Genomic DNA, 25,218 nt, shown 5'->3' with positions numbered 1-25,218 from the left:
TCTCATCCCGTGGGGTCAAAATGATCATGAGAACGGTGAGCAAAGATCCCAGAACCACACGGGGGGACCTGGTGAATGACCTGCAGAGAGCTGGGACCAAAGTAACAAAGGTCACCATCAGTAACACACTACAACGGCAGGGAATCAAATCCCGCAGTGCCAGACGTGTTCCGCTGCTGAAGCCAGTGCATGTCCAGGCCCGTCTGAAGTTTGCCAGAGAGCACATGGATGATACAGCAGAGGATTGGGAGAATGTCATGTGGTCAGATGAAACCAAAGTAGAACTTTTTGGTATAAACTCAACTCGTCGTGTTTGGAGGAAGAAGAATACTGAGTTGCATCCCAAGAACACCATACCTACTGTGAAGCATGGGGGTGGAAACATCATGCTATGGGGCTGTTTTTCTGCCAAGGGGACAGGACGACTGATCCGTGTTAAGGACAGAATGAATGGGGCCATGTATCGTGAGATTTTGAGCCAAAACCTCCTTCCATCAGTGAGAACTTTGAAGATGAAACGAGGCTGGGTCTTCCAACATGACAATGATCCAAAACACACCGCCCGGGCAACAAAGGAGTGGCTCCGTAAGAAGCATTTGAAAGTCCTGGAGTGGCCTAGCCAGTCTCCAGACCTCAACCCCATAGAAAATCTGTGGCGGGAGTTGAAAGTCCGTGTTGCTCGGCGACAGCCCCAAAACATCACTGCTCTCGAGAAGATCTGCATGGAGGAATGGGCCAAAATACCAGCTACTGTGTGTGCAAACCTGGTAAAGACCTATAGTAAACGTTTGACCTCTGTTATTGCCAACAAAGGTTATGTTACAAAGTATTGAGTTGTATTTTTGTTATTGACCAAATACTTATTTTCCACCCTGATTTACGAATAAATTCTTTACAAATCCTACCATGTGGATTCATGGATTTTTTTTTTCACATTCTGTCTCTCACAGTTGAAGTGTACCTCTGGTGCAAATTACTGACCTCTGTCATCATTTTAGGTGGGGGAACTTGCACAATCGGTGGCTGACTAAATACTTTTTTGCCCCACTGTAAATGAGTAATGATGCCATGATGATGTGATAGTTCCTTATTCTGGTAAAAGTTGCCACAATAGTCTTGCAATTTCCCTTATGTCCCATTTTCACAAAAATAACTCCACCTGTAATGAATACTCAAACAATATAGTAGGGGTTACCAATTTTTTAATTGCATTTTAAATTTTTGATATGAAAGACTTTATAAAATAAACACCTTTTATTCTCAAATTGTGGCATGGACAAATTTTTATGCTTATTCTTATAAATGGAATGAAATGATTTTAAAACACTGCAATGAAATGGGCAGTTTTTCTTGCTACATTAATACAATTTTCCATTCAAGCGACGTCACAGAGGTCAAAGAAAAAGATCCAGCAACTGCCTGCATCCATGAAAATTAATTAAGTTAAAAAAGTGAGAGAAAAAAAAAACTTATGGTACATAATCATAAGATGACCTGTATTAACTTTAACACATACTTCACTCCTGGTAAACAATCATGTGTGTAAGAAACACAAATACAGGTAAGAGGTACATGGCATGAGCATGTGAGTGAAAATCAAGTCCCCTTTAGGAAAAAAAGAAGTCATACAAAAAGAAAGAAAAAAAAAACTTGACTTTGTCCAAGTGAGCCTTAAACATCTGTAAAAAGTTAAAGTGTGCAAACATTGTGATGTGTGTGTACAACAGCGATTTCTCCTTTATGTCCTTGCTTTCACTGAAAAAGCTAAACTTTAAAAATTAATCTCTTTTCAACATACTTTGTTCTTTTTTTTCTATTCAGCAAATAACACATAGCACACAAACATTGCTGTGACTCCGTTCTCTCCTCATTTAGACATCCTCACTTACTGCATGTTTACCTGCCTCTATTACCACATAATAGCACAAATCAATCATTCCCAGTGTCTGAGGCAGCAGGAATGACCAATTCATCCATGGATAAAATGTCTGATAGTAGCTCAACATCCAATTTACAATTTTCCAAATTCAAAAGCGAAACAATAAAATGTCTTTAGAAGATTTCAGGAGGTAGAAACAACAAATGCTTGGGGATTTTTTTTTCCTTCAATATAGTGACTTCAAAACAAATTATTTAATCAACTCACTCTAATCCTGGCATTTCATATAAAAATGAGGACAGCTGAGTTACTGATTCATTATAACAAAATTTTACATCACTGATTGTCAAAAAAACAAAACAACAAAACTGAAAATTGTTATTTTAATTTTACTGCCATGAAGTCCCTGAAACATTAATGTGTAGATGTACTTCAGATACTGTTTTGTAAACAGTTTTCTGGTGTGGGGACAAAAAAAAAATTAAGAAGAACAAAAAAGAAAAAAGGCTAAGTGCTCGGTGGACACAAAGAAAAAGCAAACTTAAAGTGTACACACTTTTTATATCAGTGCAATAAATTTAAAAAAAGAAAAGAAAAAGCACTTGGTGTGGATGCAGGATACTGGCTTTCTGCAGCAGCTGGTTTGTGCGACTTTTCACATCGTCGTCATTATCTTGCTTTCACTGAGGCTTCAACAGCCCCGTCAGCATCACAGTCCCTGATTTGACTCTCGACTCTCCACCAGCTGGACCCGTGTTGAGGGAAGGGAAAGAACTTCAGCTAGCAGCTGTAACTTAAGGTCATGCCTTTTCTTTTTTTCCCCCCCCATTTTTGATTAGTCCACTTTCCAAGCCTTTTGAAAGGTACACTGCCAGAACGTGGAAGTCCTCTCCTGTGCTCTAAGCTGGCTGGTGAATTCATCAAAGTGGCTGGTCAAGCTTTGGAACATCAAAACAAGGTGTCCTGCCCTTCCTGATTGCTCTAACTGATTTACACTGAAAACAGTCTCTTACATCCACTGTGCCTCATGCTGATGAAGCTGTAACAAAGTGCCTCAGTTCGCAGGGGGACTATTTTTTTTTCTCTTTTCTGGAAAAACCTCAGTAACAAAACTAGAATCTCAGTTAAAATAACAAGAAAATATACACAAATGTGTGTTTACAATAGATTATGTACATTTACACAAGTGCTTTAAAAAGTCAAACACATGGCTGCCATTTCCAAAGTGTTCACAAAGAAAGTGCCGTCATCACTTTGCATGACGTAAACATCAGACACTGATTGTTTTGCTGCTGGAGGCGACTTCAGATCACTTTTGCACAATCTCACTAACTGAGTGACAAAAAACCTTTCAGTCATTTATCAGCTTACCAGAAGTCAGGAAGTATCTGATAAACATCTGACATACACAGCATGTCAGTCAGATTTCCAGCAACAACACAACGTGCACAAAATGTTCACAAATGCAGGCAGCATGTTGGCTAATGGGAAATTGTACTACAGTGAATAAAACTCCCTACATTGTATTGCAGTGTGTTAAAAGGGCCAAACTACATTTAACTTTCCATTTTAATTTTCCAATTGTGGGTATTAAAGGTTAATCGCAGAGCAGACACTATAGGTCAGCTCTGATTTGAAACTCCAAATTGTGGTCATGATGCATCCTGAACCTTCAGCAGTGACTTCAAATGAACAGTCATTTGCTCCCGGCTTTGGTTGCTCTTAATAGGCTCATCTTCTTCGACCCAGTGGCTGGGCGGTTTCGGTAAGACACTGGGTGAGGGTGGCTCACTGAACTTAGCTCCAGCATAGACCTTCTCACCATCTTTGAGGTATTCAGGTGCAGCTTCAGCAGGCAGTGCATTCACAATCTTTACGTTGTTGGAGGGGTGGAGGGGCTTTTTCTGCTCTTGAGCCTGATGGACGGAGGTGGGTTTATTAGGTGTGCTGTTATCTTTCTTCTTTGTGGGGTGAGCCACACCAGGTGTTTGGCTCTGCTTGGGCTTGTGGCTCCTGGTGTTCACATTATGGTTGGTCTGATCATGCTTAGGCAGGCTGCGGTTAGCTTGACCCCCTGGTTGTGCAGCCCCTCGCTCCAATCTGCCACCTTTAAATTTCAGCAGCTGCAAAACACAAAGTTTGAAATAAAACTGGATTAATATTCATTGAAATTTAAACTAAATGGCAGACGTCTGCTTCTTTGCAGACTTGGCTAGTAACTGACACTTCACCCTCTTGTCTAGATATGGTCATTTATTACTCCAAAACACACACGCACATCTCAGTGACCAAAATGTTAACACTGTGGTTAACTGATGTCATCATGATGTCACAGTGGCTGTCTTATTAATCATAGTGTAGGGACCACAGTAGGGGATGTTTTTGACCTTACAAAAACATTTCCAGAGTGAGGTTGCTTGTAAAATGTGGGTTAAATGCATAGTTGGAAGCTCAAAATATCAGCATAGTTGCGTTTAGATAAAATCTTGGGTTTTAAAGGTTCTTTCGGCATCTTGGCTCAAGCTAAACAAAAACAAGAATTTGGAGACGTGATGAATAGGAAATAAGTGCAACATGGCTAACCATTTAATCACTTTTGTCCCCGCACCCCCCTCCAATCAGCCTTAGGAGCCAAAATTATCACTTAATTTAAATAGCATTTAATCAATTACTGAATGCTACAATCATAAAATCTGGAAACATTTGGCTTTGAAAACAAAATACAGTGGAACCCCGACTTATGAAATTAATTCGTTCCAGAGGGTCTTTCGTAAGTCAAAATTTTCCTAAGTCAAAGCACCTTTTTCCATCGCCTTTTGAGTGAGGCGATGCTGGCTGAAGACAAAGTTCTTGGTGGAGGAGGAGGTGGCGGAGGTTGAAGAAAGCATACGTATGCATGCATACACACGTGTACATGTACATAACATTATGGAATTTAATTTAATTTTTTAAAATTTTCTATTTTATCTATTTCGTTACGCGGGCATTTTGCTGTACCACGGGCAGAAATATTGTTGTTAAGTGCCTTCGTAACTTGAATTTTTTGTTAAATGGGGTCTTCCTAAGCCGGGGTTCCACTGTTATGTATATAAAAAAGTCGCACATTATCATCTTTTAGGTTTATGTGGTAAAGCTGATGTCAAAAAGTTGCTTATTTCTACCACCGGTATTTACACATCAACATTATGAGTCATTTGGACTCATCTGTGTGTACAATTATAACTTTTCTGCTTGAACAGTTTTTCTCTCACAGCTGCTGAGACAAACACACAGCCTGTAGTTTAGGTTTCACTTTTGGAGAAACTGACTTACTCGTCGACGCTTCAAACCTTCCTCATTTGTTATTATCTTCTGTGCTTGCATATCCAAATTCCCATCTGTTTATGTAGGCATGGTAATGTCTAAAGGAACGAATTTATTGACACCAATGTTTTGCATAAAAATCCAGTTGTTGACTGTTACAGACTCCTGATTTATTTATTTATTTATTTTATTTTATTTTTTTGGGGGGGGGGGGGGGGGGGGGGGGGGTGTTTACATTTCACTATCAGAGTATAACCACAGTGTAGAAACAGAGTTTATACCCAAAGAGAAAAAGGAAAAGAAATACAAAAGACTCGGGTGTGTTGAAGACCCACTGCCAGTTAGATGATGTCATTATTTTGTAATAACCTGATAAGCTTGGGGGCGTAGTATTGCGATAGACTGAACAGTTTCATACTTGTTTTCACCCACCCCGTCAAATTGCTACACACAGCAACACCCTGTTTTCTGATATTCTTAAACATGCAGGTTTTCTCCTGACTCAAAACAAGCCATTTAACCACAACTGATCCGCTTTGATAGTTTGTGTTACTATAAGTAACAGAAACAATTTAGCTTGAGTAAAACGAAAGTTTGAAGTTTGAAGGAAAATATGATTAAAACTGTTGCTAATACAGTCCAGGTGATTTTCCTTTGGTGGAGGCCCAAACAAAGCTTAGGCAGGAACCAAACATTTTTAATAAGCAGGAACAACATTGCACATTTATATTAACGCCAAAAAGTCCGTCTGTTAAAGCAATACACTTCCTATACCAAAAACATGTTTTCATTGTCTTTTTTGTGGACTCTCCCATCTGCATTTATCTGACAGACAAGCCTGCCATCCATGCGTAATTGGGAACATTTTTTCCTCGCTAATCAGCGGGTGAAAGAGGAACAAAGACTCGACTCACGTCACCTTCAGGAGAAAGAGTGGTAACTGCGTCAGTTAAAAACGCCTCAGGCACAACAACTGGGTTTCAGCCCAATTAGTTTTGTATGGGTATCTTTACGTGTACTTTTACATGAGTCTGCATGTACTTCTACACAAATACTTTAATATACACATGGCTGTAGACACTGAATTTTCATTAAATGTTTGGATTATAAAATATAATGAACAACCAATTTTACCAAATTTAACAGTATGCCAGAGAAACAAACCTTAAAATAAAATATATTAAAGCTTATTAGACGTTTTGTACTTTCTGAAGGCAACCGATATGATCATACACTTTGTGGATCATAGTTTATTTTCCCATTATGGTTTTAATAGCCTTTGTTCAACTTGCTACAGGTTTACTTGTCAGTTCAGCACCAAGCCCGTGCAGAGCTGCAGTGCAGCTGTAATCTGTACCTCTTTCCTGGCTCCATGTTTGAGGGGATGGAGGGTGAGCACGGTCTCACCGGGCTCGGTTCCGACCTGAGATGCGGGTCTGTGACCAGTCGAGGCCGTCAGGGTGTTGTTGTTGCTGTGGTGGTGGTGGTCCGACAGGCGGCTGTTGGGGCAGTTTCTCGGGGGTTTGTGGTGGTGCAGCGGCGCTGCGTTCCGCAGCTTCCTTCCGCCTTTCTTCAGCAGAACCTGCTTCGTTTTGTTCGTCACATCGCTGCTGGAAATCAGCGATATCGGGTTGTTATTTTCGACGTTGCCGATGTTGGCTTCATCGCCATAAGCGGTAGATCCGTCCAACATGTCTCTGAAGTGGCGAAAACATAAACAGGCTGTCTAATTCCTCCGCGGCTGTTGTTTTAGCTAACAACGTCACAGGCTAACAGTTAGCTACCAATTAGCTAAGTGGATAATTCGCTTTCCTTTTTTCGAGCTGCCCTCACACAGAAAACAAATACTTAACGAATTTAACGTTAAAGTATATCAACGGAAGCTCCAGTGTGGAAACTTAAAAGGTTTTTTTCAGTTATTGCTGCCGCTAAACAATGGATGACACGTCGTGCAAAATGAGCCTGTCAAAGCAGAAGTGGCAGAGAGCTTAAGTTACCCATAATAAAATACGTCACTTCCGGTAGAACCTTTCAAAGCAAAACGACTAACTGTGCATCCGTCAAAGTACAAAAGGGCATTCAGACTCAAACGAGAATTTCTGCGAGAAAGGTTTGATTTTTGACCCTTAACGTATACACCCCACCCTAATTTATTAATAATGAAATGATGAAATTAATATTTTAACCAAAAAATCTAATAACATTGGTAACCCATATAAAATACAATATTAATGTAATAATTAAGTATCAGCATTTAATAACACTTGGAGGAAAAGTCAGAACGGTAGAAATCATAACATAAGGTGACATGGAGTGCAGATATTGGTATATTTTGCAGAAAATCTCCTTAACTTCCGGTATTTGTCTGTTGAACTGGATGTTTTGCTACTTCCGGGGTCCGTGTTTCCAGTAAGGGGCGTGTCAGACCGCATCCTGCCAGTGACGTTTTATTCTGAGTTCCTCTGTTTTTTTATTTGGTTATGTCTTTCAAAGGCGGAGCATTAATGTAATATAAGAAAAGCAAAATAAATAATTTCAGCTGCAGTGGGCAGGGCTTATGTTGCCAGTGCAGTTAGTAGGCTGTTTGTTGTTGTCATGTGACAGACTACAAACGGACCTGTAGAAACCTGCACCCTGCTCTGATGTTCTTGGGGGATGTCTGACTTGAAGTTTCCTTCTTCCTGAAATTTAGACATCAAACATTAATTTCTCTGATTAATAAGAGGTCTCCGATCTCATTAAAGTCTTCTCTGTATCACTGTGTTTGAAATACTATGGATGAAGACACATATTAATTTATTAATTTATATAACCCCTGTCAATAATAGATAAGCTTTTAAATATTTCACAATGAAAAAAAACAAACCGAATTAATTAAAGGTATACCTTTAACGGTCCGTCAGTGACGCCTTGTGGTAAAGAAATGAACTGCACTGCATGAGCGCCCACTTTCCTTAGCCGGAGCAGCTTTCAAGAGTGAGCAAAACAACCCCTGTGAGATTTCGTGAGGAATTTTGAGTGCTCTATTTTTATGTCCTGTTAGACTACCCTTGTTATATTTGATTGTATATTTTTAAAGTTACTTCTTTTACTTGTAAGATTATATTTAGACAGATGTACATATGTACGGTTTATGGGGATTCCTGGTGCAGCTAATAACACCTAAAAACAAATGTTTGACATCCTTGTGGAACGCCATGTAGCGTGCATCTAGGATTATCTAAATGGACACAGTTTAACATTATTGACTTAAGTCTGCTTATGTATTAAATAAACAACAAAATAAATAATTTAAGTACATCTCCTCCTATATACTCAATATACCCACGACCTCAACAAGAAGTCTAACGCAAGAGAGAAAAATGACTACACAATAACCACAGAATACATGCATTTCAATTCATGGTACTGCTAATATTTTTCCAGCATTTTTCCAGCGCCATCAACGGCGCTGCTGTGGAGAGAGTGAGCAGCTTCCGGTTCCTTGGAGTACATCTGGCTGAGGATCTTACGTGGTCAGTACACACAAACAAAACAGTGAAGAAGGCGCAGCAGCGCCTCTTCTTTCTCAGGAGACTGAAAAGATTCGGCATGAGCCCCCGCATCCTCAGGACCTTCTATCACTGTGCCATTGAGAGCATCCTCACTGGATGCATCACCACCTGGTATGGCAACAGCACCGCCTACAACTGCAAAGCTCTCCAGAGAGTAGTGCGGTGCTCTGAACGGATAATTGGAGGTGAGCTTCCCTCCCTCCAAGACATCTACAGGAAGCGCTGCCTGAGGAAAGCGGGGAGGATCATCAAGGACTCCAGTCACCCCAGCCATAAACTGTTCAGACTGCTTCCATCAGGAAGGAGGTTCTGCAGCATCCGGTCCCGTACCAGCAGACTGAGAGACAGCTTTTTCCATCAGGCCATCAGACTGCTGAACACGTCATAGACACCTCAGCTTCACTACTGGAACTTCAACATTATGCACTCCATACTGTATATAAATGCCACTTGTTTTGCACATATTCAACTCTGTATATTTTATATATTTTATTATTATTATTATTATTTTATTTTTATTTTTTTTACTATTTAATTTGTAAAAATGTGTATACACACACACACACACACACACACACACACACACACACACACACACACACACACACACACACACGTAGGAAAATATTCAGTATACACATCCAGAAATGCATACACTATTATATATTGTACATATATTTATTAGTTTCAGGTTGGCCATTCTTGTATTTTGCTTGTTTGTGTTGTTGTGTTTGCACATCTCTGTTGCTTGTGGGGCTCGCACACAAGAATTTCACTCGCATGTGCTGTGCCAGTGTGCCTGCACATGTGATGTGACAATAAAAGTGATTTGATTTGATTTGAATGTGTTCTTTGCTTGTAAGCAGGTTATGATTGGTCTTTTTAATTTTAAAAGCTAACATTTTAGTTCTCAAATAATCAGCTAAGACAAAAAAAATGTCAGTTACAGTAATTGCACTGCAAGGATTTGACACTTGTGTGATAGCAAACCTGAGTTCATTGTCACTATGCAAGAACAGACAAAGCCCAGCAGAAACCTTGACGAGGATCTTCATCTGCCCCCACCCGGGAAGAGCTTCAGAAAGGAGAGACATCAGAGGTAAGAAGAGGGGTCCCTATTTGCTTCCAACTCTCAACAACACCAACGACCAGGACCAGGGACCACGACCTTCCCCCAAACCCCTGACAGGCCATCACCCTCCTCCCCCTCCTTGTCTCCCTCCTCCCCACACCTGAAATTCACTGAAGAGATGATGGAGCGGGTCAATGCTGGGCTTAGATCTACCCCCCAGCCCAATCCCTTTTTGTCCCCCATAAACCCCCCACCAGAGCGGCCAAAGGTTTGTCACCAAGCCCCGCCCTCAACAGTGCAATCAAAGTTACATTGCCCAGCCCCGCCCCCTTAGTTCCTCCTTACCACCTTCATGCCCTGTCTCCGCAGTCTGATGCGTGATGTGTGAAGGGTCCGGGCTGCGAGGATTATGGCAGTGGTGACTTTTCCCAGGAGAAGCTGGGACCCTGTTTACTAGAAGGTTTTAAAAGTTCTGTACTTTTAGGTGACAGGAGACATGTGGCCTGGTCAAAACACAGAGATCTGCACTCTAAAAGATCTTTAAACATAGTAAACATACCTTGTGTGCCACAGACTGCTCCCAAACACGAGGGGACAAGTAATACCTCTAAAACACTTAAGTTGGCTTTATTAAACGTTAGATCTTTAGCTGGGAAAACATTTTTAATTAATAATTTAATCACTGAGCACAGCCTTGATTTTATGTTTTTAACTGAAACTTGGTTGGACCAAAATAACAGTGGAGCTGTTCTCATCGAGATGACCCCCCCCCCCTAACTACAGTTTTATCAGTGAGGTCAGGGTGAGCAGGAGAGGAGGAGGGGTTGCTGTCCTATTTAATGAATCATTTCAATGTAAGCAGCTATCTCCTGGAAGTTTTCAGTCTTTTGAATATGTGGCTTCACAGCTGAAGGCCCCATCCAAAGCTGTGTTTCTTAATGTTTACAGGCCTCCCAAATACTGCACAGACTTTTTTAATGATCTCAGTGAACTGCTGTCTGTGATCTGTGTTGATTTCGACTGTGTAATTATTGTCGGGGATTTTAACATCCATGTGGACAACCCTCAGGACAAAGGGACTAAAGACCAGAGTAACACTTTGGGCTGACTCAGCATGTAACAGAGGCCACACATAATAGAGGACACACTCTTGACCTACTGATCTCCAAGGGCCTGAGCATTTCAAAGGTTACTGTGTCTGATGTGGGCGTGTCTGATCATTACTGTGTTTTCTTTGAAAGTAAAATCTCAGCCCACACAAATATATCAACAGCAGTGATCACAAAACGGTGTATAACTGAAGACAGTAGTGAGATCTTTAACCAGGTCTTCCCATTAACACCTGACCTGTCCAGGGGTTCAGTCAATGAGCTCGTCAATAGCTTCAATGCTAACATGTTAAATGTAATGGACACTATTGCTCCCATTGAGGTGAAGGTTTTCTCTGGAAGGAAGAAGTCTCCATGGAGAAACTCCACACTGGTGAAAAAAGAAAAAAGAGAGTGTAGGAAAGCTGAGCGCAGATGGAGAAAAACAAACCTCCAGGTTCACTATGACATCATAAAGAGATACTTCGCAATTATAATTTACAACTGAGGAGTGCAAGGAGGTCCTACTTCGCTGACATCATCACCAAAAACAGTCATAATGCTCGGGTCCTATTTGCTACAGTTGACAGGCTAACAAACCCTCCTGTGTCAGTGGCAGCTGAACTTCATTCAACCATTGGCCTGCAATGACTTTGCCAAATCTTCACAGACAAAATCCAAAAGATTAGACAAGCAATTGGTACATCAACAGCAGATCCAGGATATGTACTGTGTCCACCGAAAAACTGTTTAAACACCATGAAACAGTTTCACCCTATTAACAGTAAAGATCTGGAGGACATCTTAGGTTAACTGAACTCCTCCTCTTGCTGTTTAGATGTCCTGCCAACAAGTTTTTTCAAAAAGGCCTCAAAGACTTTGGAGTCAGACCTGTTACAGATCGTCGACTTTTCTTTAATGTCAGGTGTGTTTCCAGAACCACTAAAAACTGCTGTAATTAAACCTATACTGAAAAAGGACAATTTTGACAAGACACAAATGAACAACTACAGGCCGATCTCAAATCTCCCATTTTTAAGTAAGATCATTGAAAAAGCAGTTTCTCAACAGCTTAATTACTTCTTAACACAGAATAACTGCTATGATGCCTTCCAGTCAGGTTTTAGACAGAACCACAGCACTGAAACCGCTCTGACCAAAGTGTTTAATGACATATGTCTGAATACAGACAGTGGAAAAATGTCAGTCTTAGTTTTACTGGATCTCAGTGCAGCATTTGATACAGTTGACCACAACATATTACTCAAACGACTGGAGAACTGGGTAGGTCTTTCAGGAACTGTACTAAACTGGTTCAAAACATATGTAGAAAACAGGAAATACTTTGTATCAATAGGTAACTTCACATCTGAGCAGACAAGTATCACATGTGGAGTTCCCCAAGGTTCCATCTTGGGACCCCTTCTGTTTAACATTTACGTGCTCCCACTGGCACAGATTATAAAGAACAACAAAATAAACTATCACAGCTATGCAGATGACACACAAATATATATCACAATCAAATCAGTTTATTTATATAGCACTTTTCACAGGATAAAAACCACAACGTGCTTCACAGTAATATAAAACAGAAATACATACAATACATTAATAATAAAACACGCAGCACAAATCTAATTAAAAGCCAATCTAAATAAATGAGTCTTAAGCTGCTTTTTAAAAGAATAAATACAATCAAGGCAATATAATGATGGAGGGAGAGCATTCCACAACCTGGGGGCCACCGCTCTAAAAGATCTATCACCTCTGGTTTTAAAATATGTTCGAGGGACTACCAACAGCCTTTGATTAGAAGATCTCAGGCTGTGAGAGGGAGCATGGGGTTCTAAAAGATCATAAATGTAAGCAGGGGCATCACAATTCAAAGCTTTAAAAGACAATGTCACCAGGAGACCGAGGCCCTGTACAGGCTCTTGGTAAATGCATTGAGGAAATTAATGACTGGTTGTGCCACAATTTTCTCCAGCTAAACAAAAACAAAACTGAGGTAATAGTCTTTGGCGCCAAAGAAAAACGATTACAGGTCACCAGAGAACTTCAATCTATACATCTAAAAACCACAAACCAGGCGAGAAATTTGGGTGTAGTGATGGAAGCAGTTTGACTGTTTTTTTAAACTTAAAACAACACAGTCATCTTACTATCACCTCAAGAATATTTCAAGGATAAAAGATCTGATGTCTCAACAGGACCTGGAAAAACTAGTCCATGCACTCATCTTTAGTAGGCTTGATTACTGTAACAGCACCTTTACAGGTCTACCTAAAAAATCAGTCAGACAACTACAGCTCATTCAGAACTCTGCTGCTCGAGTCCTCACTAAGACCAAAAAAGTGGACCACATCAGTCCAGCTCTGAGGTCTTTACACTGGCTGCCTGTCCGTCAGAGGATAGACTTTAAAGTTCTGATGCTGGTCTATAAAGCTTTGAATGGTTTAGGACCAAAATACTTCAGCGACCTCCTGACCCAGATCCTCCTGGATCCGTTTTTTTTATCAGTTCCCAGAGTCAGAACCAGACACGGAGAAGCTGCATTCAGCTTTCATGCTCCTTATATCTGGAACAAACTCCCAGAAAGCCTCAGATCAGCTGAAACAGTCAGTTTATTTAAAACCAGGTTGAAGACTCACCTGTTCTCAGCTGCTTTTGAATAAAACACCAAATCCATACTTTTAAGCTTAAATTTCAAAACTTACATTTAACTACTGATTTTATCTACTGTTCCTTCTTTTTTTCTTTTTTCAATTTTAAATCATGCTTTTTATTTGTTTTTGTTTTTTAATGTCTCTGTAAAGCACCTTGAATCACCTTGTTGTTGAATTGTGCTACATAAATACACTTGCCTTGCCTTTCTTATGGCATTTCTGGCTGTTGGTCACACATAACAAGCAACATGAAGACACAATTCAAATTTTGGTTGAAATTCTTTTTAACACTTTATAGAATAAAAGGCTAACCAACTAAATCATGTTTCCCCTTTGACATGACTGTTTCGTAATAGACTGTGTGTGTATCCAGCAAACAGTTCACCCACACCTGCCCAGTGTGGCGCTGTGCAGACATGTTTGCTAGGACATTAATAATAATTAAAGAAACGCCATACAGGGAGATGTGACTAGTGTGGAGGAGATGGAACCAAATGTTATATTACACTGTCAGAAAAATGAAGCTGAAAGAAGGCGACTGATTCAAAGCCTCCATGGTGTTGTAGTTCAAACATTGACCTGACAAACCAAATGTCCATTTGAGACTGGAAAAATATATAAATGCTTGGGGTTTGTGACAAGAAGGACATCCATGTAAAAATGAAATATGTGGTGCAACAAGAGAGCAGCAGAAAGTAGTGGGTTTTTTTTTCAGACTTCATACCATTTGCTGGTTGTAATGTACCAGGGAGCACAGGTGGGCCTTACACTGTGAGGCCAAGGATGGTCCCCAGTATGGCAGCCCAGACCTAGAGCGTGGGCATACTGTGAGTACACTGCATAGCGGTACTGTGGACTCCTTTCTGCTTAGTGTGGGCAGCCCGCACTATGTGTTGCCCCTCTGGTGCCCATCTGTCCTGCCTCTCATGCCAGTACAGGGGTCTGCAGTTGGCTTCCCACTGTGAGCTGTGTGGGTTTCCATAAAATCTGAAACTCACACAGGCCCCAACCACCATATTTGCTGCGAACAGAAACACAGTAACAATGAACTCAGGTTTGCTATCACACACTTTTACTGTATAAAATGTGAAGAACAGCAGATCATTTCTTGTTTGCAGCAACCCTCAAAATCACCTTAATGGCATTCGTTAAAATGCACTCCTTTGTAAAATGTATATCTTCACTACGCTATCATTCGTATTTATAGAACCAAGACAAACTTGTTCAAAAAACACTGACTATAAACTGGAGGGCTGGTACTTTTTTTTGTTTGTTTGTTTGTTTTCATACAGTACATGTTTTAAGTGCACAAAAGTCAAAAATCTACTAATCCAGAGTGAAAAGAATACAGGAGCCTTCATTCACTATAGTAACAGGCTAATAATTATTTGGCAAAGAGAACCAAGAAACTCAAAGGCAAATCTGAAAGTCACATGGGAGGACATATTAAAGGCCTGTTTCGGTACAAAAAATAGATATATAAACAATATACAAATACAACATAAACATCTAAGTTTCCATCCCTGTGAGTGTAGTACATATCATTTGTCACAATGACCACTGAAGGCAAATCATAGAGACACAGAGGGTCCTGGTGGCGTTTCTCTGTCTGCGTGCTGGAAGCAGCTTCAGAGCTCAAGACTGCGCTTCAGCTTCAGGATCGTCGTAGATGTAGCTGCCGACACCTCCGGTGTTTACGCCTGAGAAGGGTAGACCAGACGTTTAAATTTAAAGGGTCTGTTCACTCAAAAAACATACATTAACACGAAATAACCATTTGGCTGGTTATGGTTCACTTTGCAAAGGTTTTGGGATTGGTTCCTGAAAAATACAAACATCGACTCCATATAATTGTATCCTTCTTTGCTATAATAACATGGAGCTGGAGTATGATAACACAGACACAGCTTAAGATTTTCCAAAGTTTTCCAGCCTTGTAGACTAAATAATAAAGACTAACTAGCTGTCCATGTCAATTATAGTATTTACTAGACTTTTTAAATCCTCACACAGTTTTTTTTCTCTTCATATACATTTCACATCGACATAGATATTGGTATTATAGGTCACATTGAATCTGATCCTTCAAGGTCATAAAACAGTGAGTATTTATTTCTACCCTGAAAGCTGACTAATACGACTGCCTCAGATGTATTTATGTCACTAAATTAACATATTTTACAGATTTTTGTGGGACACAGTGGTTTGAGCCATTGTTTTAAAAAACAGTCCAGCACCAGCCTTCCTCGCAGCCCAGTCCCCCCCTCCCATACTCAGATTACATACCTTTTGGTCCAAACAGTACAGCATAGCATGGTTTGTGGCAGTAAGGCTGCCCATCATGCTGAAACACAGAGAAAACCATTCCTCTCAATTCTTCCATATTTGAAAATGTTTTCACTTAGTGTTTCATTCTACCTTAACTCTCAGCAACATTCAGTGTACATGAGATAGAAACAACTACAACATTTATCTGCTTTCTCTTTTTTCTACCAGCTGAAAACCCCAGAACACAATATGCTAAATATAAACAGCTTCTATTAACTGACATCAATCAAATTCAGCAACAAACACATTTTACACCTCAGCAACATCTCATCATGTGATGGCTGGATTGAATTTTAACACTAGACAGGCTCAGCTTATTTTTAACTCGTGTCTGGGGCACAATAACTGGATGGGGATGTGGCCACAGAGATGTTACACCTCACCTTTACTTTAGCCTGACAGACTAAATCCTTTGAATTACAGCTATACAAATTAAAGATGATTACATGAAGATGAATGTCAGTGATGTAGTGGCTCATCCGGTTCATGAGCCATCACGGCTCACGTTTACTGATTATAAAACGACAAATGGGATCTTAACCCTCAGAATGCTTTGGGTGTAAAGCCATTAGGGGATCATTTTGTGACTCTTGTGAACTGTCGGTGAACAGACAGACACTGATGTCTCACCATGTTAGAAGTTTATTGATTCTTTGGCTGAATTAACTAAAACATTTTCTTATGTGACTCAAATACTATATGTGTATTTTTGACAATCTACCTGTAGAACATCTAGGAACTGACTCTGTCTTTCACCCATGATGACGCCTTGACTAGACCCACAGTTACACACATATAATTACAGTCTCATTGTGTGCATTTTAAAACAGCAAAATGCCATCACTAGCACTGATGTTAAGTTAGTACAATTAAAATAATCTGGAGCCATAAAAACAACCTGAAAAAAAAGAGAAACTCACTAAACATTTTTGGCATAATAATAAATTGAAAAATGGAGATCAGAGATTTATCATAATGTGTAGCTGGAGCTTGTGATAATGTGTCCTTTTCTATCTTGTGACATAATCTAAGTCAGTAAAGAAAACACAATACATGACTGTATGACAGAGAAAAGACGAAGATGTTGTGTATCTCTGTGAAAATTACAATTGTGTTCAACGATTTCACACTCTGAGATCTTTCTTGATTAAACGAATACATTTTGAATATGACTAGAGTAACTGTCTGTGTATCTAATCAAAAACACTAACATTTTTACTAATACTCTGATTTCCAGCTTTGCAAACTGACTCATCTCTCACCTCTGCATGGCTGCCCGGTGCCAGAGTCTTATTGCATCTCTCACAGCGCAGACAAGGCCGGTGCCAGTTCTTCCCGAGAGATGACACCTTCTCAGCTGCACAGACAGAAACACGGACCATGGTAGAGACAGTCATTACACCGAGCAGAGGACTAAAACAGACAGTTTCCAATGCTTATGTAGAAATGTAGGACAAATACATGCTTGTCGCAGAATTTAAATATGAAACAGCATTCTGCTCACCAAAATACACTGTCTTGTTGCATCTGGGGCAGATGTTGGGGCCTCCAGAGAAAGATGAGAAGCTTGCAGCTGCAAAAGTTACAATGAATTAAACAAAAAAACTTAATAGTAACTACATCAGATATTTAGTGATTTAAATAAACGCCATTAGATAGAATTTGTGGTTTACATCATTTTAGTTGTACCGTAAAGCCAGAAGCCTAGAAACTAACTGAAAACAATATTGTTTTAAATAATTATAGGTATGAAGTAAGGTAATTTAATCCTGCCAGTTTTTGCAGCATTAGAGATTGCCTCAGTTCTCTAGTTTGAGATGTAATGATCAATCTGCTGTAGTGAGATCAGCACCTTTGCACCAACAGGAACATGGACTGCACCACTTTCTGAACAAACCATCAAAAAGATAATTAAAGACACATGCGTGTAGACCATCAAAATAAAAATAATAATAATGGCTACAGAAATAAATATGTCTGGGAAAATACACAGGAAAACATAAAATGTTTAAAAATGTCACAATAATAATAATAAAACATGTAAAATTAAATAAATGAAAACGAAAATGAATTCATGTCAGTGCCCGTAAATGCATTACTTTGCTGTAGGATTACGGCACTAATTGATATTTTTACTTTAGCTTTGATTCTTCATATTTCTGTCCTTAGTTTTCTCCATTAATTCTCACTTTCCCTAAAACATATCTGGGGCTCATTTATTCCTTTTGTGTTCTTTAGTTTGCTGTTCCAAACCTGAATTAAACTGTATCCTGCCACAGAGGCACTGAGTTTCTCCTCCTTCCATATGACAGTTTTTCTATTTCTGCTCCACATATTTCTCACCCTTCACTGGTCCCCGTGCGGGGGCTTTTTTCTCCTCCTCTGGTTTGGCGTTTGTTTCCAAGGAAACGGCTGCAGGGGCTTCGTTGACAGGATTGTCGTACACGTAGGATCCAGCTCCACCGATGTTTACACCTAAAAACATCAAATGGTAGAATTCATAAATCTAAGTTTTATGAATCTGTGTTCATCGTCTGTATTTGCACATCAGGGAGAAACCCCACCTTTTGGTCCAAAGAGGGTGGCGTAGCATGGCTTGTGGCAATAAGGCTTTCCATCATGCTGCACAGTGTAAAGGGGACAGACAGAGGAAACATCCATTTCTTAACACATAGAATAGAATAGAACTTTATTAACCCCTGGGGAGGTTCCCTCGGGGAAATTGTGATTCCAGTTGACCTTAAATACTAATAAAAAAAAAAAATCAAGCAGATACAAATGGACTGAAGCTATACCTGTAACTGTTAATATTATGAACCAGACGGAAAAAAGAAAAAAAAAACGGCAGTTATATAAACTGTTGTTTTCAGTCTGTGTGGATTCACATAATCCTCCAAACTTGGACTGCATTTGAAGGCATTTGAATTTGTCTAACCATTTATTTTTATGGTAATAAAAGCCCTTATCTCACTTTTGTTTTTAGACATAAAATAAGCCTCACTGATTCAGTAAAAGTAATGCTCCTTGTCATCTAGACACTGTCATCGTTTATATAAATACTCTGTGGAGTTTTTTCAGTCATCCCAGGAATGTACATTCACACAGGATGTGTTTTTCAGCTAAACTCAATTGAACCTTTCAAGCAAATATGCATGTCAAAGTGGTTCACATGACAAGACCAAAAAAACTGAAGACTACATTTCACTGTGTGTTATACTTGTATAACTATGCATGTGACAAATAAAGAACCTTGAACTTGAACTTGAACAATAAAGGCCAAAATGAAGCACTGTGAAGAAAATACGGAGATAATGGACAATAAAGTTGCTCTCACTGACTAAATCAATGCATTTTAGCAGCGTACAATGAATACCATTGTCAGCTCATCTGTGATTTTCAGTACATCCCTTCCTTCTTAAAATCTAATTAAAACACAGCAAGAGCCACAAACAGTTTAATCTGATAAGTCTGATGAGTTTTAAATAACAGGCTGCTGAGCTGTTAATTTTATGTACAGCTAATTTTGTACCGAGTTTGTTCTGAACAGACTGAAGAACATCATGCATTGTGAATGATGATGAGCTGTCATATGTGAATATAAATGCATTATAACAATGATTAAAGGGGGACACAGAGTACAAATCTTCGAGCTTATTTAAACATGATTAGGCTAAGCATACTCATTTTCATATAACTTGCACTACATGCACATAACCACGATTCAAGTCTATTTTCTTTAATCAACAGTTGAAACTGCCATCTCATCAAAGCACTAAGATGTGTGAAACCCTGTTGTCTCTGAGATTTACGCCTTCTGGTTTATGGTTCTCTACAACAATGTCAGACAATGTTAAACTCCTTAGTAAAGTACAGGCGCTTCCAGGTTTCTCGGAGGAGTGACGCACTGAAGATACACAGGTACTGACTTTCCTGCACAGTACATACGTGTTTTCAAAGACAGCACAGTAACTGTCCAAAAAATCCAGCTACTTTCTGCTGATGTTAAATGATCAGGTTTTTTGGTTGATTTCAAAAAGTCTGTATTTTACCATCAAACCAGGCTCATCTCAAACAGCTTACAGCCTCAGAGTGCATGGGACATTATTGTTCGCAGTCACGGTTTATTATGTTGATGCAATGTAGCCTACCAACATAACCTTTGAACATGAAATATTTGCACTTCATAAAACAAAAACAAATCATAACTGCTTAAGGAAAATGAAGCATATACACTCTTCACATCCTGTTACCTCAGCATGGCCTCCCGGATTCAGAGTTTTGTTGCAGCGCTCACATTTTAGACAGAACTTGTGCCAGTCTTTCCCTAAAGATGACACTTTCTCCGCTGTGGGACAGGAAGAGACAAAGATCGTTTGATGTTATATCGTGCTTTTGGTTTATGAAACATAAAATAAATGGACTTAGTCCTGGAATTTCTTATAATATAATGAAGTTAATGAAGTCATAAGTTTGTCACAGCATGCATATATAAGTCTTTGGATCCAAAACGATATCTGGACTAGTTTGCAATAATTCATTGGTAGTGTGTGTGTGTGTGTGTGTGTGTGAGTGGGCGGGGACGCTATAAACAATTTAGATTATTTGAATTTTGGGAAGAACCCACTGCAACCAGAAGACCCACAAAGGAAAAGAAATATGCAATCTCTACTCAGAAGGCTGGATTCAAACCCAGGACCTTCTTGGTGTGAAGCTCTGACCGCGGCACTACAGTTCTGCCCCCACTAACACACTAACAAATATTACTTACTTTTAAGTTGGATCAGTTTATAACTCTGGTAAAGTTTGAATTCAAATCTGTGTATAACCTTTTGAGTAATCCTGAAAACTAATAAACAAACTAACAAATCATACAGTACCAATCACATGGCACTCTTGACAGAGGGAATATGTTAATAAAATCTGATTATAAGTGCACTCAATGAAGTCTGAGTCATACTTTTACAAAATAAATGCAGTGACTGTTGAGAAAGAGCCATCCTCTATGGGTCAGTGCTTTAGTGCTTAGAAAAGAGCGTTGCCACTGAATGCAGAGAAAGGGGAAAACGTTTTTTTTTCTCTTTCTTTTTGTGCTTTATTTGTGCACCAGTGCGAACACTCCTCCACAGGCAGGATCCTTTTGCTGCTGCTTTGAACAGAACCCATCTTTTCTATGAGAAAAAGAAACATTTTGTCCTAAAAAAAAAAAAGGTTATTTTGATACAAAAAGTAGCTATTTTTGCCATGAAATCAACCTTCACATATGGGTCCAGCAACCTTTGGAAGAAATGATATGCACTGTTATTAAGGTTTTTGTGGGGGTGTGTGTCAGCATGTGAAGTACAGTAGCAATTATATTTTCTGACACAACCTGAATACACAACATAAGCACTAATGTATTCTGAATTATAACAGCCGAGTGACGGTCGAAGTGACAGACGACATTTAATGGGCACTTATGAGTTCATATCAGCCTGAAGCACATTCTTTCCACTGCTTTCTAAAGGGCAGTGTGGTGACTCAGACATTTCCATTTTTCTTATTTATTCCTTTTTTTTAATAGAGCTACTGTCTGTTCTTCCATCCCTTCACATACTAAAGTTACCTTAATCTGAAGGTAAATCTAAATGTGAAGTCTTAAAAAATACCTTTTTTAAAATTTGGCGAGGTCGATCAAACAACTGATCTCTTTCCTGTCTGGATAATGGATGATCTTTGGATAATGTTAGCACAGCAGGGACTTTTGGAGGTTTTCCTCTGTTTCCAGTCTTAATGCTTAAAACCACAGAGTAGTGAATATATACCATATCAAAAACCCACAAAACTGACAACCAACTAGTCCTTTAACATTAAAACTGTGTTTAACGAAGGTGGAACTCATACACACAAAGCAAAAACTGCAGTAACTTTCACACATATATGTGTGACATGTCTAACACCACTCAGTTGGCATAAAGAGAGAAGAACTAAAACAACTTGTTTCACATGGAGGATGGAGTGAAGGACTTCACCGAGGCCAAGAATAAGATAGTTAACAATCATTTTCAACTTTGAATCCAGCACAGCCACTTTGATTGAGCCCTTTAATGAAAATACTGAATTGGAAATGAATGCAATCCCTTTTAGCATAATGGACACAAATACAAGTTGGAAATCACAGAAACTAGAGTGCAAGTTAATGACACCTGCTGCAAACATAACACATAGTACAGTGTGTTCAAATTACTCTGTTGTCCAAGTCACTTTGCAACCCACTTCCACCCATGCTCTTCCCGTTCATGCTGCTCCTTATTAAGGTATTATCCATGGTCATGTGATACCTGCTCTGCTCTGTACAGGGGGTCTTGCTGTTGCTCTTTCCACCACCAACTTTTAATTTCTGCACATTATGGTAGGACAGAGCTGTACCACACTGTACCACCAAATTATCATAGATGGAAAGAGCTGTCTTCTGTGGACTACAGCGGTCATGACTGAACTGTTTTTTTTTCTACCCAGTTATTTATGTGACTGCAAGGGAAAAATACATACAGTGTGAGTCAAGAGGGAAAACAAATATTACTCTGTTCAGTCAAAAGAAAAACATCATAACCCCCTTTTTAAGACCCGCAGTTTCAGTCACAGAGACTTTTTTGTCTAAAAGACAGGAGGATGGACAGAGGGAGCGAGAAATTCACTGACAGTTGCTTATCTGTTTGTCCTCCTCCCAAAATATCTCAGCTGATACCCTGAGACTGATACAACATGACACTTCCTGTTTAGACTCAATGCCTGGCCTCCCTGTCAGTGTGATATCTGACAGTAAGTCCCACCGACACACAGAAATATGCCTGGATGGTGAAGGGCTCCAGTCTGCACAGCATAACATTGGTTTTCTTCTGGGTTCTTACTCAAGGAACTGAATTTACTGAAGAAATCACATTAGCTCAGTTTATTATTTAAAAATCACATTATAGACTCCGTGTCTCGAGCATCATCTTCTTTATGGCTATCGAGAACTTTGCATCCAGAAATCCTAAAGGCTAAACTATCTCTACTGTAATAAAATCCCCTGCAAAACAACAGTATCCACTTCTAGGAGGAATACATTTTTGCCAGAACCTCGTTTTTTTTTAAAGCTTCTAATTTCCTGCAGAGTTTCAAAAGAGAGAGAGAGAGAGCAGCAGTTTGACTGAGCCTGCAGGGTGTGGTTTTGCTGTTGTTTTCCAGAGAAATGGGGAAGGGGAAAGAACAAAAAGAATATTGATCCATAAAACGAATTGGCAAATCAATCAATTATTTACCATGCCATATGGCATTGCACCAAAATGGAAAAAAGAAGAAGCTAAAAATAGATGTTAAATTAACTCCTTAGTATCATAGTACCTCACCCTATTTGACAGTATTGTTTACTATCAAGTGAATATAGTATCCAGTAACCAGGGATTAACACGCTTAAACTCATCCTACCTGCTTCTAAAAGCCAACATAAAAAGGATTTTTCACAAGCTGTCAGAAAACACAGCTGAGGCTATGACTACAGGTCTGTTAATGGCTCCCTGTAATCTTATCCAAAGATAGTGAACCCATCACTGCCTGATATGGGTTGTGTCGATATTCACCAGTTGTCTGTTGGACTCTGAGATTCACCATCTGGGGAATTTTTGGATCAGTTTTAGAGAAAAACTGTCACTTTGATTTCACATCCAATCTGGCAACGTGTCCGTGGTACTCAGCTGTGAATTTCTCTGACATTCTGTTGGACTGCTTTTAGGACCCAGAGTTTTGTATTGTAATGTAGTTACATGCTTATTTTGATATATTCTGTAAAAGACTTTCAAGCTTTAAATCAAATTTGACAGGTTAAAATAGATAAATAAATAAATTTACATGCCTTTACGTGGGTGAAATTATGCCCCATACAGTGACAGAGGATGCCACTGTATAAGGCATCCTCTGTCACTTTGTCTTTATATGCCACTGTATAAAGACAAATAATATTCATACTGTATATTTTAAAGTACTTTGACTCAGTGACACGACAGTAACATTTTCACACTGTAAATATAAATATCACTGATGTGGAGATTATGTTGTGACACTTGTATATAATTAGTTTGACTAATACTGGCTTGACTGATCAGCTGTTATTACCCCAACAAAGATAGACAACACGGTAAATGTGTGGTCCAATAAAAAGGATGCAAGAATGTGATCGATGAATATAAAGACAGACTCTATTAGTTAGTTTGCCCACAAGATAACATCACACAAAACCTCAAAGGATTCCAGTTAAAAATCTCTTTGTTCTGTGCAAATGGTAAAGGAAATAATGAGTGATTTAGTGTGAATGCATTTTTAATGTACTACCAATAAATAATTCATATGTGTAAATGAATTATTTATTGTGTAAAATTCACGATTCTAATCATTGTTTCCACCTAACACATAATAAAAATAAAAATCATCCAACAGGATGAATGAGTGTCTTAAATAGTTATGTCTCTCTGTGTGTGGGAGACTCGATAAGCCTATTTATAACAAAACAATGCCCATTTTGATCAATGGGTGGAAATCTTCTGTAGAGCTCTAAAATCAGTGATGTATCCGCAAATTCTCATTATGTTGTATCCGAGAAAACACGTTATCGATTATAAGTAAAAGTCGATTTAAAGAATACTGCACTGTCAGTCTTTCATATTATAACCACCGCCCGGTTGACTATAACACTCCCACCCAGCGGTCATCGCATCTGTTAGAATCATGATGCTGGGCGGCCTCTGCAGCGGCTGCTCACTCACCGAAATACACCGTTTTCTCGCATTTTGGACATTTTGACGCCATGGTCGGTGTAAAGAGAGGAACAGGATCTTTTTCTGTTGGTCCTTTCTGTCTGTCTGCAGCTCCGGCGGCGCAGACACACCTCAGATGATGCTGACGGCGGCGGTGACTGTGATGAGACTGCGCCTCACATCCACCCTCTGCTTCTTCTCTTTCAATTGTATAACTCCGCCCTCGGGGTGACATCATGCAGCTCGCAACCCACCAGACAAAAATGTACATTTATGCCTCTGCATATCCTGTAAAAGCTTTTTCAAAAAAAAAAAAAAAAAGCCTCGGCCAAATTATCACATTGCTTTTTACATTATCATCATTTCCAGAGAACATCTGCTGAATGCACTGCTGCCACTCAAATTTCTCAATATAGTACCAGCATCAGCCCAAGGCTCTAGTTACACTTTTAAAAACCAAGAGAGCATTAAAGAAAGTTTTTATTGCACACGTTCTACTCCATTAATTATTGTAAACCCATATGCACATATATACATTGCTGTGCCAGCCTCTGGTT

General features: G+C 39.4%; 2 protein-coding genes across 2 annotated transcripts; both read right to left on the bottom strand.

Moving 5' to 3' along the window:
* Window positions 1–1,185: 1,185 nt before the first annotated feature.
* LOC309689027 (proline-rich nuclear receptor coactivator 1-like) lies at window positions 1,186–7,170 on the bottom strand. Its single transcript, XM_082505161.1, has 2 exons — window positions 6,540–7,170; window positions 1,186–4,002 (listed from the first exon to the last, which is right to left on the bottom strand). The coding sequence occupies exons 1-2, from the start codon at window positions 6,873–6,875 to the stop codon at window positions 3,532–3,534; spliced, it is 807 nt and encodes a 268-aa protein (XP_082361287.1). The 5' UTR covers window positions 6,876–7,170; the 3' UTR covers window positions 1,186–3,531.
* Window positions 7,171–14,615: 7,445 nt separating this feature from the next.
* LOC309688733 (cysteine-rich protein 2-like) lies at window positions 14,616–24,973 on the bottom strand. The gene is made up of 8 exons (XM_082504670.1): window positions 24,671–24,973; window positions 20,144–20,238; window positions 18,458–18,515; window positions 18,237–18,368; window positions 17,398–17,466; window positions 17,156–17,250; window positions 15,852–15,909; window positions 14,616–15,265 (listed from the first exon to the last, which is right to left on the bottom strand). The coding sequence occupies exons 1-8, from the start codon at window positions 24,930–24,932 to the stop codon at window positions 15,201–15,203; spliced, it is 834 nt and encodes a 277-aa protein (XP_082360796.1). The 5' UTR covers window positions 24,933–24,973; the 3' UTR covers window positions 14,616–15,200.
* Window positions 24,974–25,218: the final 245 nt, after the last annotated feature.

The sequence above is a fragment of the Aulonocara stuartgranti genome (assembly GCF_965226115.1).
Source record: "Aulonocara stuartgranti genome assembly, chromosome: 15".
In the NCBI taxonomy this organism is placed as follows: Eukaryota; Metazoa; Chordata; class Actinopteri; order Cichliformes; family Cichlidae; genus Aulonocara; species Aulonocara stuartgranti.
This window is presented reverse-complemented; position numbering and strand designations above follow the sequence as displayed.

Coding starts and splice junctions, on each gene's coding strand:
- LOC309689027 (XM_082505161.1), bottom strand. CDS start 6,875: ATGTTGGACGGATCTACCGCTTATGGCGATGAAGCCAACATCGGCAAC. Junction 4,003..6,539: donor AACATGGAGCCAGGAAAGAG/GTACAGATTACA, acceptor TGTGTTTTGCAG/CTGCTGAAATTTAAAGGTGG.
- LOC309688733 (XM_082504670.1), bottom strand. CDS start 24,932: ATGTACATTTTTGTCTGGTGGGTTGCGAGCTGCATGATGTCACCCCGA. Junction 17,467..18,236: donor CGCACGGGGACCAGTGAAGG/GTGAGAAATATG, acceptor TAACTTTTGCAG/CTGCAAGCTTCTCATCTTTC. Junction 15,910..17,155: donor CACCGGGCAGCCATGCAGAG/GTGAGAGATGAG, acceptor TCTGTGTTTCAG/CATGATGGGCAGCCTTACTG.